This window comes from Podarcis vaucheri (assembly GCF_965113315.1).
Source record: "Podarcis vaucheri genome assembly, chromosome: 7".
Classification (NCBI taxonomy): domain Eukaryota; kingdom Metazoa; phylum Chordata; class Lepidosauria; order Squamata; family Lacertidae; genus Podarcis; species Podarcis vaucheri.
In genome coordinates this window covers 84,186,422-84,206,292 of record NC_138765.1, presented here as the reverse complement: position 1 = coordinate 84,206,292, position 19,871 = coordinate 84,186,422, and the positions used below count along the sequence as shown (strand labels likewise).

The window sequence follows — 19,871 nt, the reverse complement described above, 5'->3', positions numbered from 1 at the left end:
AAATCTCAGGGCTGTGTAACTATTTGGCACAGCATGTCTTCTCATGCAACAAGCCACTGGGATGCGTGTGGCAGCTGCTTTTCGAGGAGGAGAGAGTAAAAGTTACACATCCTCAGCAACATACACAACAACCCTCAAGACAAAGCAGCTGTGTGAGCAGGAAGGCTTTCAACGCTCTGTGCCCTAGCATCGCCTGCGCCTTTTTAATTGCACATACCTTTTAGTCACCCACCGTGAAGATTAATCTGCCTAGTGATCCAGCCCAGCCCCACCCATTGGCTACTCTCCAAACTGCTCCTGTGGTGGCAGTTCCCGTGGGGAGGGGAGCTGCATTGCTTCATGCTATCTGATCCCGAAGGGAGGGGAGGGAAAAGATCTGCAATGTTGCATCACGGGATCATTTACTGCAGCAGAACAATGCACGGCAAGGAGAAGAGAGGCTTTCTGAAGGGCTGCCGGAGGACAGGCAATGGAGGAAAGGGAGAGCATTTTTCACGGTGGCATTTGCAAGAGCCACAACAAGGAAGGAGAAACAGCAGAGAAAAGCTTTTGTGAGGGTAACCTTCGTTGGGAAAGAGACACAAAGAGGACAGGAGCCATCATGACCTTCACCATGCTGAAAAGAGCCCTTGTGAAAACGCTTCCTCCAGCTCTCTTTACTTACTTCAGCCTTTCCAAGAAGCAAACAGATAAAAAACAGAGCAAGGGGGGAGAGGGGGGATTTGCTGCATGCTGGCTCTAAAGATCCCCATGAAAACAAAGCTCCTCTTGTTGCTCTTTTTTAGCAACCTTCCCCACCTTGCATAATTCATGTTAATCAGTAAGTAACTCGCAGCATGTCAGACAAGCTGGTCTCATTGTATGGTTTGCTTTTCAGTGGCTTCTATGAAGCTCTTTCTGCAAGTAGAATCCTCTGGGGGGCATAAAGCCCTTTTCTTAGTTCTCTGGAACAAGTGTAAGACCTTTCAGTTGATCTGTTCCTTTAAGGCACCTGAAGGCTCCAGAAGACAGAACAGCAAAACTGGGACTCAGGGCCCCTTGTCAATTACTCAACCACAAGGCCACACTAAGCCAGTTTTTCTGGACTTAAACATGATCAGCACATTCACCTTAGACCAGGCTACCACAAAGAAGCCAACAGGGCAGCACAGCTGCCCCCTCTCCTCTTTCTTCCTCCACAATGGATCCTGGGGCAGGTGGTATTTTTCCAGGCTTAATTAAGTAGATTTCTTCATTGTCATCCTTAGGCTACGTGTCACCATGAGACAAGCCTCAGCTGAACTGGGGAAATGGGGAGACCTGAGGAAACTGTCTGCAATAATCCATCATCACACTCCATAGCAACCTAAGTTAATGATGTGCATGTTAGCATTTTTGTTTGTTAACTATAATTAGTAAAACTGATTACAAAAGATTACGACACTGAGGACATTAAATCTGGGGAGGCAGAAGTCTGCAAAGGCCACCAGAAAAAAATAGGACAGCTTAACAAAATATAAACGGAAAGAGCAAGAGCCAATATGGGGCTGTTTTCCAAAAATAGGAATTTCATGGTAACAGGGATATGGTGACCGGAAGTTTAAAAGTCAATATTCCATCACTGAATCTGACTTAGTTAGTACTCATTCCAAAGACTAACACAATATCTAGATTTCACACATGCATTTTATACAGTCATTATTGGTCAATTTAGTCCTTTTTAAAGCATAGCTGTGAAAGAGAGCGTGTGGTTTGCAAAACTAGGTTCTCCCAAGCTACTGAAAGCAGAACTAAACTGCTGCTGTTTATTTGCTGGCAACAGATTCCAAGGGCTCAAGGCAGAAATTGGCTTAATTAACAACACTGATTAGGAGAAAACCATATTCACAACTGCTGCAATGTGTGTTTAACCAAAAAGAAAGTGTTCTAAATGTGGCAGTTGTGGGGGGGAGATTCCAGAACCTGCCATTCACATTTTTACAAGTCACTCTTCTTTAGACAAACACCAGCTTTGCTCAAATCTATCACGGAATTGGAGGAGGGTGCGTAGACACATGTACAGGTACTACAGGCTCTTGCTAAGCACTATAGGTGTGTTCATATTGCTCATCTTTGTTCATGCAAACACAGCCCAACCAAGTGAGGTCAACAGCACTACTAACAATGTGAATGCATATATTCTATTCAATTAAAATCTCTATCTCCACACACACACACAAACAATATCCCATGGGCAGATAAGCTGGTTAGCAACACACGCATTAAAAAAAAAACCAATGCCCAAACAAATTATAGGTATTGCAGACCTGGAACACCTACAGATACACTGATTTAATGGCATGCACAGAGCAGGGCAATAATCTTATGTTCCCTGTTACCATTTCCCATTAGTCTGCTTGTATATGTCTATAAAAATAGGTAAGGAAGTTGCAAGCTCTTTCCTCCATATTTACTGGAGTCCTAGTAATTATCTATGTTAATTTCAGGCAAGTACGGGCAGCTCCATACCATACATTTAAAGCACATGGCTTTCCCCAAGGAATACCAGGAACTGTAGTTTGTTATGGGTACAAAGAACTGTAGGTCTGTATGGTGAAAACTACATAATTCTTTTGAGGAAGTTGTGTGCTTGAAATGTATGTTGGATCTGTTTTAAATGTTTGGTGTGGATCTGCCCTAGCTCAAGAGAAAATTCTATATCACATAAAATTTACACAGTTAAGATGATAAATCCAGAGGAGTTAGGCATGCTGAAGGTCTTCCAGGCAAAGAGTAACAGTACCTACTTCTTCACTATAAGCTCCATCAAAACATCAAACACTTGTTTCATGTTACAGTTAGTTGCTAAGCAGTTGTTGTCACAGGCATGTAGCAAGCGGCTAGTTTTATCACACTGACCGCACTGCGATAAATGCTGAACATATAGCAAAAAAGCATTACTGTAAAGGAAATGGCACTTGGCCATCCTCAGAACTGTTCTCCGGGACAGTGTGCATCCTTCTTTCAAAAACTATGCTTAAGTTCAATGCCCTCAACATCCAGGGCATGTTTGGTTAACCTAAAAGGGAGGTGTTGCAAAAAAAAATAAAAATAAAAAGGCCATTCCATATAGCTCTCACCCTCTAGCCGGATTAAACACTTCACATTTTCCCTCACATCAAGGGATAACTAGCTGGAGGTGGCATGCCTTTGAAAAAACAAGAAAGCCCAGTTCCAAAGAAGTCTTCAGTGGCATTAAATTGAACTGGTTGCAGCTCTAAGCTGCCAGTGCATTTTGGCTTTCACCACAGACACATAAGGAGCACACAGCAGCTCTTCCTGGCATCCACAGATCTGGGTGGCCAGTGCCAGTTTTCAAGCTGCTGACAGAATTTCAGACTGTGCATCATTCCAGTCTATCCTCGAAAGAATGGCAGATGACAGCTATTTTCAAATGCAGTATACAACCCACCCACCCTCAAGGATCATCAGTGCACCAGTTTGGAATTAAAACACACACACCCCACACCTCCCATGAAGCGAAAGAGCACAGGCATATATATTTTTTAAGGGGAGGGGAGACAGTGAAGGTGCAAGTATGCAAGACTGAGGTTTTTGATTAGTTTGCCAATGCATCAATTCAGAGTGGGGGAAATATTGGTTGGTTGGTTTATACAGCACCTTTATCTTCCAATGATCTCATGGTTCTCTTCCTCTCTACTTCATTCTCACAGCAAACCTCTGAGGCAGGTCAGGCTAAGAGATGGTCACTCAGTGAGCTTTATGGCTGGGTGGGGATTCAAATCCAGCTCTCCCAGGTCATAGGTGTGCAGTTCAAGCACTACAAGACTAAAGGCAAGGCATGAGCCTAGCAATCATTTTGACACGAGACTTCCCGCCACGGAGAACGAGAGTTCGTTTCTGAACATGTCATGGCACCAGTTGGGACTGCATAAGTCTTGCACTGGTATAGGGAGAAGCAAATAGGTCAGAGTCCTGTGTTTTCCCATTGTAACATGAGGCTAAGGAGACTTACACAAACAGAAAAGAGGTGTTCTGAAAATCAAGAGGGAGGAGCAGGAACCATCAAATGCATCAGCCAAAAGACAGCCCAGCCATATCTACCTGAATGTAGCTCACAGTCAGGTTGATGTCACTCAAGTGTCCTAAAGGCCATCTTGGCACAGCCTCATCAGAGATGTCCTGTTCCCAAGTGAAGAGAATTCCCTAACATGGGGAAAGTTAGCCAAAAGGGAGATCACCCCACCTACTGGTTTTAGAGATTCTCTTTTGCTTTCCTTAAAAAATTGTGTTTCTTCAGACTGATGGCGAAACCAAAGACCGTTACCACTTGTGGGGCTGCACTTGCTCAAGGCTGCTGTCCACAGACCACAATGAAAGTCTCAGGGTACCACAACACATGTCAAAACAGCTTCTGTTGCTTTGGAAAATGTTTCACAAGTGAATCAACTTGCAACCTTATATGGTTGTATTGAACATTAGTCCTACTAAGAACAGACCCATGGAAATTAATGGACATGACCAACTTACTAGGTTTAATTTTCAAATGTTTTGATACTCAGCACTTTTGCTTTTTTAAAAAAGTTTCCCTTTCTACAAAACATAACATAGCTTGCCACCATTAAGGCAACATACTTCCTACATCTGTGGTTTGACAGAAGCAAGGCCCCCATGACCTCTGCACAGTGTTCAAAACTCCCATTGTTCTAGGCGCATTTTGTGACAGGGAATTTCATTAGGGCAAGCAGTTTCTGAGCTCTGGGTGCAGTAAAATTTCAGTAAGCCTAAGATTTCAGATTAAAACTGCAGAGTGGAAGGAAAGGAGGACCTTTTTCCTGCCTTCCCACTTCCAACTACTCTTTGAAAACTGGAGAAGAGCCCCTCTGAAGAATATTAGAGGGAAGGACTAAACCATGTGAAAAACAAACATAATATTTCATATTTCAGTTTCTAACACTGCCTCTGCATAGTTCTAACTCGGAGCTAGTACCATGGGAGCAATTATGAAGGAGTCAAATTGCAATGACTTCCCCATATAAGCCAAGAGATTGGAGGCAGTATGTCAAGACTAGTCCTGACCCAATAGCAGACACTAAGTGCTGTCTTTGAAGGACAAACCAGATTTCCCACAAGCCAAGGCCCTTGGGGATCAGGCAGTGTCCCCCAGAATCAGTGTTGAGGATCAAAGGAGAAGGCGGGAGCCCCGCTCCCTGCATCTGCTGGCACCAAAAGGTCCAGTTCTGGGCCAGACTGACAACAGAGCATACTCTGTGGACCCAAAGTCCACAGAGCCTCATGAGTCAAGGGCATCCTCATGAGCAAGTAATCCCTGAAACTCCTTCACCACCAGTAACTGTGGTTAGGGTGTGGTCTAGGAGGTCTGAGTACACAAAGTCTGCCTCTTGAGCCTCCGAGTTGCAAGTAACTTCCCATATCACTGGTTCCTTGTTTCCAAGCCTCATGTCCCCTCCTTGTTGTGCTGCACTTTGCCTGGACTCTCTGAGGTATTGACCTCGGACTGCTGCCTGGCATAGCCTCTGCATCATGCTTTGCACCTGAACTGATTCCAGGTGTCTGACCCTGGTTTGTTTGGACTGGACTGCACCTTCAACCTTGTTTTCCTTGGCGAGTGTTGCTGTAAGAGGCTTACAGCTCCTGGAACTGGGACCCAAGCTCACTGAAGAACAACACAGTAGGGTGGGGGGTGGGGGAAGAGAATGAAATAAATTCCTTGCATCAGATAAGGAACATATGATCATGTTAGTTTTCCATACCACTTTTTAAGAGCCAAGGCAATATATAGCAAAATATAAACCAACAACCATTAATAAAATAGGGTACCCAGCCTTTAATACACTAGGAGGGATGCCTTAATCTCAAGAACAACTCCATTTTACAAGTGTTGTTTTATTAATGTTTATTCTATGCATTTATTATTGTACCTCACCGTGGAGTCTTATGACGAAGGGTGGAATATTAGTTTTAAAAATAAATTAAAGAAACCTTTCAAGAAGTGCTCTGGGAATGTGTGTGTATAAGTCAGTGGTATGGATGCAGCCCATGGGGCCTCCCTACCCAGCCCCCAGTGTCCCCTTTTCACCCCCACCACAATTAAGCTTGGGGGAAATCTGTCTAGTGGCTCAAACAGAATGTTTTTTCCAAGAGTAGTTGTTGGGGTTTCTTCTGGGGGGAGGGATGGAGAATGCAGCTAAAGAAAGGTCAAGCCTCCCAGCTGTAATCTCCAGGAAGATCACATAACTGGGCTCCCATAAAGGCTCAAATGCTTTTTCCAAGCCTAACTGTTAAGCAGGGAGAGTGAATGTGTATGTTGCATGTCTGTGCTCAGTATCTCTACCTACTTTGGTCTTTGCCATGCCCACTGTTGGCATCCCCCCCCCAAAAAAAAAAAGGTTAACCAAGGAAGTATGCAACCTGAGGGATTCCTCTCCATGCTAGGCAGGCGTATTATCTCTCATACACACTATCCAACAGGGATCTAAGTAAGACCGTCTACAAGTACTAGTCATGCTTCCAGTTTCAGGATACAATTTGATGCACCAAAACATGATGCAACACTAGCTTAACTAGAGGCCACAGTGGGACATACATGCACATATGCCATTAGTAATGACTAGCCTACACCACTGCCCTTCAGTATCTCAAGTAAACAGATACACAACCCTTTCTTTATCTATTCATTTGTAAAAATGAAGCCAACAGATCATTAATGCATGTAATTAGCAGTCAACTTAGTTCGTCAAGTTTAGTCACACTGAGTGAGAGTATGACCACCACTCCCCTCCCACGCCAAAAACACAAAAATGTTTGCGGAATAAGAACATTTACTTCTATAGTTCAAAGACTTCAGGCTTTGCGACAAGGAACCCATGAGCCCATCTTGCAACACAAGTGACCTTTGTCTAAAGCTTTACTGCATACAACCAACCGCAACAGAGATATTATGAACTCAGCATCATATTTCTTGCCCCTGAAAGAATTTCAGCCTTCCTAGAAGTTTTACATCTGGCAGACAAGGAGATAGTTTACAGCTAGAGATTATAATGATTGCCTTCTCTCTCAGCTCATTTAATTACCTCCTTATCAGACATGTCCAGTTTCACAAAAGTCAGCTAAGATTCCTGGAGCTCACTTGGGTTAATTAGAAATTTGTAGAATACAAAAGGCTGAAATCCTAGCACAATTACTAGGAATCAAGTCCCATTTAATGCAGCAGGGCTTGCGTCTGCGTAATCAGTTTTGGGATCAGAATTCAAGGCTGACTTTGGGAAGGTTATGTGCTTCAGTGCGTACCTTTCTCAAATAGCCAAGCCACTTGCAAAACAGGGTGCAGATCACATTGCGGAATGTCAGACATGGTATCGCTTTTATGGTATCATGACTATTTAGAAGCAGGCTCTTCTAGAACAAGAAACAAAGCAGCTATGTGGGAAGTTTAAGAAAAATACAGCCCATGAAGTTTCACCCGTTGACACAAACTTTCTAGAGGTTTGGCTGCTTTGTGGCTTTTATGCGTTTTGAAATGTTATTTATAGAACACTGTCACAGAATGCAAAGAACTGCTCCCCAAAGGAAATTTCAAGGCTGCCCCCACTTTACGGGCATGAGGCTTGCTCAAGGCTATCCAAAAATCCACAGCTGAATCAGACGATGTGAGGCTGCCCCTCCTGTTCAAACACTCATTTCATGTCCAGTGGGCTGGCAGGAAGGAAGCATCCAAGGATTTCTCCGGGGAAACGCACCAGCAGCCTCAAGCTGTGTAACAAGCATGTAGATCTGAGGAATCCTACACATCATGAAGTGGCAGAGAGCAGAACAATTCTGTCAGCCATAGCATAGCAATGATCCCAAAGCTACCTAGAACCTGGAACACTCTGCTCCTCTTCCTCCAAAAGATAACAATGAGGGTGTGGGTAGAATTCAAAACACAATAGCATTAAGGCAGCAAACCAAACTTTGCCAATTACAATTGCAGTTATTCTCATGGGGATCTCTGTCCGTCTTCAGAAGGAAAGCCTACTTTCTCTGCTACATCCTTCCCAATGACTCATTCCCTCTCTGCACCAAATCCTCCTTCTGTCAAGTCACTTGCAAAACAGGGTACGCAACACCACGCAGCTGCAAAATTTAAATGAAGGTGGTAGTTTACTTAGGGAGCCATGTACAAGATCCAGATCCAGCCTTTTCAATCGGTACAGCCTTGGAAGCGTGTTTAGGCTTTCATTAGTCATGCAGAGGCAGAACAGTGAACAGAGAGACTAGACAGCTAGCATCCAGCTGTACATACTCCTGTCTGTGGGGGATGAAAATGCCAGAAGGCACGCAGCTTGCGCTGCTTATGTGCATTAGTGCAAAGGTAGACAACATGGTGCCCTCCAAATGTTGTGGACTCCAACTCCCATCAGCCCCCTCGCCCCCACCTCTGCCAGCACGTCATGGATGATGGGAACTGTGGTCCAACAGCAACCGGAGGGCACCACATTGGTAGAAAGGAGGAGGGAACAGTATGCGACTTGAAGTCACCAAAAATAAAGAATGTACAGAAAAAGGCCTTAAGGAAAAACAGGTCTTAAAGGATACCAAACTGGTGTTTTTCTCCCACAATAAGACTCAGGGCCTAAAAAGGGTAAAATGAAATGGGAAACCTCAAATGTCACTTTTCATGCATCTTGTGAACATGAAGCAGCACAAGCTCTTGAGAAGCACTCATTATGTTTGTGACGCCCATCTTTAACAGTCACCATTTTATTAATGGACTAAACACACACATTATCTTATGTACTTAAAACAGAAGTAGTTGAGAGCAAAGGTTCTTATTTTTCTCCTCAAGTTAATCATGGAGAAACGTGGACATTTGGCATTTGTGCAGAGGAAAAATGTTACTATATTTAGCCTCCTTCTCTTTGCAGGCTGCCATGCTTCTGTTTCAGCAGTGGGAAATTGCTTCAGTACTTCAATGACTGAAATGATTTGGATGCATTTACACTAGCGAAACACTTTCAGTTGCAACTAATCAACTCCTCAGGCCCTGAACAGAAACCATGAAAGGAAGGTACCTTAGCAGTTTCAGATGCCGTTTTAAATACAACGTATAATCTGTATGCACCAACTTAAAGAGACTTAAAAAAAAGAAAATATCTGTATTTCCAGAATTACAATATCACCTCCACCATACCTATCACATAGCCCCCTTACTAGCAGTCATGTTTTAGACTACGTTCTTTGGGGTAAAAGATCTGTTTTTTCCTTCTAAAACTCTGTAAAGTGCTGTGTACATAAAGGGCACTGTATGTATAAGAAGAATAAAATAGTATCTTTGACACAAACAAAACCTCAGGGCAGTTTTCCAAAAAAAAAAAGGATCACAAGAACTGTCAAAATTACAGGCAAAACATTATTCGGATAGTATTGTAACAGCCCCAAATATACAAAAACACAAATTTACACAAACTAATAAAAATGGTATGTATCCAGATTCATTTTACAGAATTCAGAAGCTTACAACTTTATGACATTTTGCTTGGTCCTAATAAAGGCATTATGGAAAAGGAAGTTTACTTGAGACTTCCCATCCTCTCTCCTCAATTCCCTTTATAAGGTTTTAGAGTTAGGAGTCCCATTCGGAAACATTTTTTTTCCTCTTTAACGAGTCATTCCTAAATGTACTTTTTTTAGAATACATTTTTTTTAGAACCCTGGAATGAACAACTTGAATGTGTTTTCTTCTGAAATGAGAATGTATCACTGATACCAACTAGAATGACTACATTTCACAGTGGTGTGCTGCTAACCTTTTTTTACCTTTTGCTGCTAACAGAGGCTAGTATTTGGCTATGCCTGCCATTTATGTCCGGCAATACATCAGGTAGTTTTTTTGCCTCTGCAGCTAAAGGATAATTACTGCTTGCTCAGACTCTGCATATTCTTTGTCCTATTTTCAGACTGGGGGGATGGGTGGGAACTTTGCACAGCCCAGCTAAATCCAAAAAGGCTCTTTTCCCTCTAAACTAAAAGAGGTCCTCTCCTGTAATTAAACCTTACTCATTCTATAGGCAACCACTATCAGCAGCCTTTCAAATATATATGCAAAACACAGCTATCCTCCAGCACACTGATCTGATCTTCAACTGGCAGGTCAGGACTCACTAGTGGGTCGCAGCCTGATCCAAGGTGGGTCATAAAAGGAGCACTACCATCATGCAAATTATGGTAAAAGGATAATAAATGGGTCCCCAGTTGCATGGCTGGGTTAAAAGTGGGTCCTGGGCCTGAAAGGGTTGACAATACCTGCACAAGACAGCCAGGCAGTTATTGTGCAACTGGGTTCTGCCCTTCCCCCACACAAGCCAGGGACATACAAAGGAAGGGCTGCTCTATTGTCAGTGTACAGTACTCACAATGGCCTCCTCCTGCCAACCGAAACTCAATTCAACAGATATCTGATAGTGAAAGGATTCAGTAATCCAAGTAGCTAGAAGCAGATGGAAAACACTTTTGCATATTTGGCCATATCAATTCTGGAATGTGCACCTTAGTATTTACCAGCTCCCACCCACCCCCAATTCCAAATGCAACAGCCAAATAAATCTGATTCTGAAATCCAAGCACATACACACACTAAATTTCAAGACCTATATTTAAACTGATGGCACATTCAGAAAAATGAAAGAGCCACTTAATTCAAATCCTTCCATTTTTCTGAACCATCACTAAGCAACAGCACCATGGCAACTTTGTCCAGCATTAAAAATGCTCTGTGAAAACAGGGTGAAGACGACACTGAAAAGTCAGATTTAATTCTCACTGGAGGAATTCTTTGGCAATCTTGGTGCATAAACCCATCATGTCTTTTTTTTTAAATCACCACTCCAAAATCTAGTCTATCACTACCCTGCAACAAGCATTATTAAAAAAAACCAGACAGGTCTAGTTGTACATATCATTTTAAGCTCTGATTATCTGTATTTCCAGTGTAAGGCATAATAAATAATAGGGCAACTGAACATTTCTTAATCGGAAATAAGGCAGCTGCTTCAGTTTTATGTAACAGCTACCAGGATCTGACTGGCTGGATTATGCCCCTCTTATACCTAGATTTTAATTCATTCAGATTAATTTCTTAATCCTTTGTCTGCCATTCTGTGTTTCATGCCACTTGGCACAAGGTTATTCTTACAGATTTGGCCCTTTACAAAACCTGGGAAGACCGTTTGCAAGGAGGGGATGTCCCTCGTGACCACAAATGCTGCAGCAGCAACTGCTCTTTTCTGCGAAATATTTTCCCTCTGCATGTTTTGGAGGAAGCTCCGCAGCTCAGGCAACTGTAACAAGGGAGCTGGAGAAATTCTCTCCTTACGCTGCTCTCCTAGCACTCCCCCACCTCCCTGTGTGCAGCCCGAGATCAGCTCTGTTCTTCCCTACATAAACTGGGCCGCCATTTTAGAAAGGCATTCACACCAGCCAAAGCACTGCACCAGTCACCACTTCAGAAAGGGAGTCCTTTCCCTGAACATTTCCTCCCTCCCAACCTATGGAAGATGAACAGGGGAGAACGCAGGAAAATGTCTCTAGAAACAGGCAGCGCTGCTAATGAACAAGTCAAGCGACATGATGCTGGGCACAGCAAATCCTGCAGCACACAGTTTGCCTGGATGTGTCTCTTCCTCTCTCAGCCACAGAAACCGACACTAAGAAACAAGCAACGCATAGGGAAACCAAGCAGAAATAAAAGGAACCATTGTTCCCATGCATGTTGCATTTTGTATAGAGGAGCACTGTTAAAACCTTTCCCCTCCCTCACCCCCAACACAAAAACAAATGAAAAATTAATGACTGAAGAAAGAACAAATACCAGTTTATCGGACGTAACGCCACTGTCTTCCTCCCCACACCCAAAACTGCAATACTAGGGAGGAGGGAGATAAATGATCTGCTTTAAAAGTTGCAAAATGAGTTAACTCTGACAAATTCAGAATATACGTAAAACACTGATGAACAAGCGAAGGCCAAGTAACTAGAGAGCTTCCCTTTAATAAAGCAGGGCAGAGTTCTACTCTCCTTTCTCCCCCTGCTTCACCAGCCAAGCTTGTTCCCCATGAGGTAGCGACCAAGTCTATTTTTCCCATGGTGACTCATTAGGTTCACTCCATAATTTTCCTACGCTAAACATTAGCAAGAAAATTACAAGGAAATTTACAAGCCCTTTCAGAGTCTCAAACTGGAAACTATTTTAGCTGACCAAAACACTTGTCTAGAATTCTACCTATCAGTTTCCTTCCACAATGCCATTAACAGGCTTCCACTGTAACAGCAGAAGTGAGTTGCGAACATGGAGCTTACTCCTGCAATCATATATCACCTAGGATCCATCCACTACTAAGAAGGCTTACAAATCTCTCTCTCTCTCTCTCTCTCTCTCTCTCACACACACACACACACACATGTTGGCGCTATTAAGTTAATAATTATTAAGCCAAATATGACCTGTTGCTGGATGAATAAGAGGCAAGGAAATATTATTTTTGTTTGACTGGGCCTAAGGCAGCAAGAAAAATATAAAAAGTAACAATACCAATTTGGTCTTCAGAATTAGCCATGGCAGAAAACTGTTCCATCGCAAAGGAAACCAAAGGAAGTTGGGTTCAAGCAGGATTTCAGCTTCTTCTCCCTCAAAGTTGTGCTTGAATTGCCAGGTCCCAAACATTTCATTCATAAATTGTTTCAAGAGGCAAGCAAGCAAAATCAATCAATAAATAAACAGTTCAGACTGACACTTGTGCACCCCTGAAAGCAGCAATAGTTTATCCATGTTGTGTTTATGATACACTGAAAAGCCAAAAAAAACCCAAGAAACAAAAACCCACAGTTCCATCAGTGGATAGTGCTGGCACAAAAATATGGAAGAGAGGAATTAGCAGGCCTCTTCAGGTAAAAGTTGTTTCCATTCCAGAATGCCCTTAGAAAAATCCAATCCACAATGCTGATGGCACTTGGCAGTATCCTTCTTCCTCAAGACTCTGGAGTTTCTTTTCTGAAGTTCCTTCCTTTAGGTTGTCAAGGATTCCAAGTGCAGGAGGGGATCCTTAATCCCAGCCCCCCTGAACTTCCTTCTCTCTTGGATCCAAGGTATTCCAATTCTACCAGATCCGTAGGGGCAAGTAAAAGCAGCAGCTGCTATAATACTCAAGACAGGTTTTCCCAGGCACATCTGTGGCTTGGCCTGTGAAAGGGCTCTCTCATCAGGCACTCAATTCCAGGTCCAATCTTAGGTTTTCCCTTCCATGTGGACAACCATGAAACTCCCTTCCCTTCCTAACACATCCTGATTTATATCCATGCCTCCGCAGGCACCCCCTCCCAAACTAGGGGTATTTGATCTCTCTCTCCCCCACAACCCTCCCACCTTCTCTTCTGCTTTCACACAACTCCAAGAGGAAAAGGTTCTCCCCTCAATCCTGGAAGTGGCACTTTATGTGTTGTGGGGTGAGAGTAGTCACCTTCCTCGTTCTTCTCTTGACATCTTGAAGATTCCTCATAGTTGCCATGTCCCTGGGGATGGTACTCCTTCCCTCATTTTGCTAACCTCTCTCCCTCAATGATGTGAAATGGAAGATTCAGCTGCCCTACTCTTCCTCCCACCCCACCCCCACTTGTTTGCTTATGCTCTCCTGAAACCAACAACCCTTCATTATCTGGAGGAGTCACTGTTCCCTGCCTTCACCTCCCAATGCGCTCTCAGAAGCAACTGCCCTTGTTATAAGTTAGGTCTTGCCTCAGTTTCCTATTTCCCCCCCCCCCACTTCCTTAAGTCTGGAATCCCCTTCTTCCACTTTTATCTAGGGGCTGAGCTCATAGTCTAGACTCTTCCCCTCACTCAGCCTCTTGCCTTTCAAACGTTAAGGATTTTTCCTTTCCCACCAGTGCATCTCTCTTCCCCTATTTATACAGAGAATTCGAGGGTGGGGAGTGTGTTCATCTAATATATATATATTTTTTGACTCGTGGTGGTAAGCCCATCCACCCCTCTCTCCCTCCCTACCTGCCTACCTAGGTAAACCCAGCTGGAGCGCTTATCTTCAGCTAGGCAGGATGTAACTAAATGTAATGTAAACCACCCTGTGGCCTTCGGATGAAGGGCAGTATATACGTAAATGTAACAAATAAGTAAAATACACTCTTCCTCTCCCGCGTTGGTTGAAATTATGTGGGGGAGCGGGAAGATCCCTACAAGCACCTTTTCCTCTTACGTTGGACTGAAACAAGGAACCCTCTTTCCCCCTCCTTTTGCCTCCCCCACCCGCCTTCTATTTACCCCCTGCTCTCCCCCCACTTCTTCCCCCTGCCCTTTCGGGGATGTCCTTCTACCTCCACCACCAACCCCTCCCTCCCTTCCTCCACTCACCGCTTGAAGTGCTCGATGATCTTCTCCTCGCGGACGTTCTCCGGCAAGTTGCCCACCCAGAGGTGCCTGGTCTCCCGGACCATGCTGCTGCCAGGCGATGGGGGCTCCTCCGCGGCGGGCGTTGCTCTCGCCGCCGCCGCCGCCCTCCGCTCGGCTCGCCTCAGCACCGCGAGCGGGGGAAGAAGCAGAAGCAGCTGCAGCCTCCTCTTCTTCCCGCCGCTCTTCGCCGCCGCCGCACTCGGCCTGTGCCTGCCGCCGCTGCTCCTCTTTCGCCGCCGCCGCCGCCTCCTCCCTCCGCGGCTCCGGTGGGGGGCACCATCCCACCGGGCCCTCCCGACACCCGCCGCCTCCTGCTGCTGCTGCTTCTCCTCGCGGCTGTCGCTGGTGGTGGGACCGCTGCCGCCGCCGCCGCTCCTCCTCCTCCCTCCGCGGCGCTTCTTCCCAATTTCTCCTCAGTAGCAGTAGCAGTAGCAGCAGCAGCAGCCCCCGCGGCGTCCCCCGCTCGCTCCGTTCACTCGCTTGCTCGCTGTCTCACCCCCCAACCACCGCGCGCGCACATGCGCCCTCGGCCGCCGGCCGCCACCAACCCGGGTCCTCGCGCTTCAAGGCTCGCTCCTCATTGGGCGGCTGGGCGCGCGGCGAACCAGCGTGTGCGTGTGCGTGTGTAAGGAAGAGGAAAAAGGGGCTTGTGTGAGAGAGAGGCAGAAAAGAGGAGGAAGCGCGCGCATGCGCTCTCGGGTATTGTACGAGGAGCGGGGGGGGGCGAGCGCTGCGAGCTCTCGGAGGCCGGGAAAGGAGTAGGTAGGTGGGGTGGGGGAGGGGTGAGAGAATCCCGCTGTCCCCAATACGCCTTCTCCGCGGGAAGCGCGCAGGCGCACAACGCTCGCCTCCCCGCTTCGCTCGCGGTCTCAGGCTCTCAGGCTGTTGCGCATGCGCCCTCCAGGCTGGGGCGCCGGTGTTGTCTTCCCCTCCGAGAGCCTCAGTGAGTAGAAAGACCTCAAGGGAGGAGGAAGGTCGCCTTTCTCTCTTCGCTCCTCGCGCGCGCCATCAGTAAGGGTCACAGAATATCCCAGGCATGACAGGGCTTCCCCGCTCCCTCGCACTGGTATAATGTCGCAGCATGTGGAAATAACTATTTCCACTATTCAAGTCGCTACCAGAGTTATTTGTTGGTTCCCAAAACTCAAATCCCAGCTCTTGGAAGCGGAAACTTAAGAGGAAAATGGCGCAGGAGGTCTATCCCACCATCGCCGACAACCTCTAATTGGGCATTTCCTTCGTTTTGGTGCCACTTCCGTCGCAAAAGCTGAGCTGTGAAGACTTGGCCGGCCAATGCCAAGACTGCTGGGGATTCTCGGGAGCTATGAACAGTTCCACATATATGAAAGCCATGGCGCTGCAATAGGTTTCCAGTTATTTTTTATACCATATAGCAAGAAGAAAATCTGTTGTTGATCTGTGTTTCGGACTGTAGGCTCCTTGGGAACAAGGACTTGTCATGCCTGTTATTTGCATAAAGTATTGTGCATATAGATAGTGCCGTGTAAGTAATAGGATGGGTCCTGAAATTTCGTAGGATCTAAATTGGTGATGCCTATCAGCAGTTGGCCTAATCCAAGCCAGACTAACATTGGATCTAATTCTTTTTATATATTTGTATACTTTTTTCCATGTCTGCTTATATTTGTTTTAGTTGTTTTAAATATAAATATAATTTATATTGGTATTTTAAAAATTATAATAATACAAGTACTTATAAACACTTGCCCTGCCACCCATACCCACATCACCTCCATACAAATAAAGTTTGCTTTTTTGTGTAGGACAGTTTTTCTCATACGTAACACTATGGAGATTAACAGCATAAGCCTAAACATTTACTCTCAATAAACACCCGGAGAAGCTTATCCCTTAAGGCTGCAATCCTAAGCACACTTGCTTAAGAGTTAGGTAGGTCTTGCTGAAAGGATGCCGCCTCTGAGTAATGATACATAGGACTGCTGTGTTCATCAATTAAAACTCTGCCCTCAATTCATGTGTGGCAATGAGGCCCAGCCAGCGCTCCTCTGCATGAACCCCAGAACCCTTTGTGACACAGAGGGATTATTTGGTGGAGGTTTCCCATAAAGGCTGGGAAAGCCCAACACAAGAACAATGGCTGCTGCGTAAAATGCCACATTTTAACAGATTACTGTAGAGACTTCCCAACCTACAAAGAGTTTTCCCACATTCAAAAAACAATAAATGTAACCAACAAGACAAACACAGAGGAGATCCATCTCTCCTGGTGTTCAATTCCAGCAATTTGGGATGAGCAATACCTTGAGAATTAGGTTAGATTTACTGATCAGCTTGGTTATCCTAATTCAGAGATTAATTGTTTTTAAAGCTCATTATGAGTGAACCACTGGGATAAGAATTCCTTTGTGCAGAAGGTCTATTCCCCTCCATCCATTATTTTTTTAAAAGAGGGGAGATTCCTCTCTAGACCATGAAAGCTTATGGCATAATATATTTGCTAGTCCTTAAGGGGCCACAAGAGTCTCTGTTGTTTTTGCTGGAACAGATGGGAACACAACCACCCCTCTGGAAAACATATCCTTGCTCTCTGTTCATAGATAGATAGGTAGATAGATAGATAATTGGGTCGGTATAGTGAACAAATTAACTGCTGACATTTTTATAAAAGAGAGACCAAAAATCAGTAAAGATTAAACAATAACTACTATTTGCAGTGAATTAGTATTAAATTAATAGATGCACAGAAAGTTGCTATATTCTTACAAGTGGTAATGAAGTGCCTCTGAATATGTACCAACACTTACTGGTTTGGAAATTAAGGCCCAACAACTACCGGTACTTAGGGTGTAGCAGGTTTTGAAGTTTTCCACAAAGGCAACCTTCCTCCACATGTTAGTGTTTCTTTTCAGCTGCTATTGCTGGGATGAGAAAAGCTAATTATCGGGGCTGATACCTCAGTGATGGTCATTAATGGGCTTGGATTGCAGCATCACCATTGAGTTGCAAGCCAGATGGGAACCCAACCCATTGTTCCCTGCTGAACAAAGGCAGAGGGGAGGGAGGGGGAGAGAGAGATATGGCATTCCCAGCCACATCCTCCCCCTCCTCTTGCCTGGGGTTATAATTAGCAGAGGCACCCCAGGTGGCAGGAGGATGCCCCAGGGCACTGACACGAAACCTGCTCCACAGCTGCTTAATCACAGGGGCATATTAAATGTACCAGAAGGCAAGGAAACGTTCTGAGCATGGTTTTTCATGGGAGGCTTACCAAACCTCTCCAACCAGCCTTCCCAGGTTCTCCCTTCCTTACCCTTCCCATCATCCATCCAGAGTCCTCTGGCCAACTGTTGTAGTAACTGCTGGTATTAGGGCAACTCACAAGGAAACATGGCATCCTGGATTCTGGCTAACAGGCCAAAGGTGGATTGGATCCCATTAAATTAGGGAGCTAGGTACTGTCAGACGCTAGTCGGTTATAAAACAATTGTGGATTGTCTTCCAGCCCTTAACTCAGCGATTAAGAGAGAGAGAGAGTAGTTAAGCACAACAGGAGAAATAAGGACTCTGGTGAACCCAGTCACCTACCCAATGGGCGTAGCCAAGGGGAGGCAGGGAGGGGCAGCTGCCCCCCTAAATAAATAGAAATCAATACAGAGCCAACTGAGGTTCTGGCCCCACTAACAAAAGGTCTGCCCCTCCAACAAAAATCCTGGCTACGCCCATGCATCTACCTGCCACAACTCTGGATGTGATACTGTTCTCAGCTCCCTGCATCAGCCTATGCTGATAATTCTGCAGTTCAGAAAGTTTAAATAATAACAACCCCTGGAACCAAATGACCTTTTCTGGAGCACAGACTATGATCACAAACCCTCCAACATTCCTCAGGTGAAAATAGGGACATTTCTCACTCCCCCTCACCTGACCCTCCTTGACCACCTATTTTTTGTGGCCCTCCTCACTTACAGAGTATTCCCTATCAGAAAAAAAGACAAGTGTCATCACCACTACACCAATCGGACACAGCACACATGCTCTCCACCATCCTAAGAAAACCCCTTAATCCTAATTTTATTTTATTCTTTGGTAGATTTACAAAAACAAATAAATTTTATAAAGGGGCCAGGTTAGATGCGGACACACAGAGCATTTTTTTAAATCAAGACTCCTTGCGCTCTGCTCCCTGTTTCTTCCCACCCAGGTGGTCCTGCCCTCTGCCTGTCCCTTAGAGCTGGTCTGTCACTCAGGTCTGGATGCCTGGCACCATCCTTGTCGGTCCCTAGGCACTTCTTAGTTTACCCAGGCATTTTGTAACTCAGTTGCCTGTCACAGTGGTGCTCTTTTAGTGGGATGGGTAGGGCTTGACCTTATTTGACATCTGAAGGCAGCACTGTTTAGGGAAGCTTTTAATGTTTGATGTTTTATCACTTTATTATTATTAATAATAATATTATGTTGGGAGCCACCCAGAGTGGCTGGGGAAACCTGGCCAGATGTGGGGTATTTTTTATTATTATTATTATTATTATTATTATTATTATTATTATTATTATTATATTTTACTGCATGAGCATTTTATGTATTTTGTATTGTTCCTCTTTACCTCCTTTTCCAGTTTTGCACTGATTGTATTTGTTGTATTTTATCCTGGCAAGCTGCTTTGATATTTTTATTTTATTTTGTATAATATGACTGATAAATGAAAATAAAAATAGGATTAAAACTCCTACACTCTACTGTAGCACTACAGAAGACAAAGAAAGGGTTAACAAGGAGCCATTCCCAGATATAGCCATGTTGATGAGGCTGCCCAAGAGAAGGACATTTTAACTTCATTTTCCTTGAGACATTGTTTGACAACATCTGCAGGTGGGGAAAGTAACGCCACTCTTTAAATATCTATATATATATATCTATATGGTGGGGATTGGAGTTTGGCATGCTTGGCCACAGTACTTGCATTCAAGTGGGATTTCTGAGCCTGGGGAATTTAGGACTGATATGCCCAGGACTGTTTCCCAATCCCATTTCAGATGTGGAATCATTTGGCTTTCAGAAATGCTTATGTAATAACTCCCAGACTTGCTCTCTTTTTTCTCTATGGAGAAGCAGGCAGAAAATCACTGTGACAGCAGAGAAAACTTAATTGAATTTTGTGGACATGAACTTTCATAAGCAACAGTCTAGTCCACTGGATGCAGAAGGGGAAAAGGCAACACTCTTGACAACTTTGTACTGAATTTCCCACTGCTCAGGGAACAGAATAATCCCATAACCTCACCAAAGGCTTGTGTTAAAGCTGTATCAGTTGTAAATAAGCCATAGCCCCTCATTTCTTTCCCCAAAAAACGTTTTTTAAAAATTAGTTTGAAGTCCATGCTTCTGAAGGCAAAATCTTAAATGAATCTAAAATGGATGAGGTTGGGCAGTGTAAATTAGGTGTCCTCTTTGT

The 19,871-nt window shown here is 44.5% G+C and overlaps 1 protein-coding gene across 4 annotated transcripts in view; it reads right to left on the bottom strand.

Annotated features, from left to right (window-relative positions):
• Positions 1-14,658, bottom strand: part of SPEN (spen family transcriptional repressor) — a 66,883-nt gene extending 52,225 nt beyond the window's left edge. For 3 of the 4 annotated variants that reach the window (XM_082230845.1, XM_082230846.1, XM_082230848.1), the window contains exon 1: positions 14,399-14,658. In XM_082230845.1, coding sequence (XP_082086971.1) covers positions 14,399-14,481 — 83 coding nt within the window. In that variant the 5' untranslated portion in view covers positions 14,482-14,658. Of the gene's footprint in view, positions 1-12,568; positions 12,737-14,398 lie in introns of those variants that run through there. The other variant, XM_082230847.1, reaches the window with a different exon arrangement.
• Between the last annotated feature and the right edge of the window lie 5,213 nt (positions 14,659-19,871).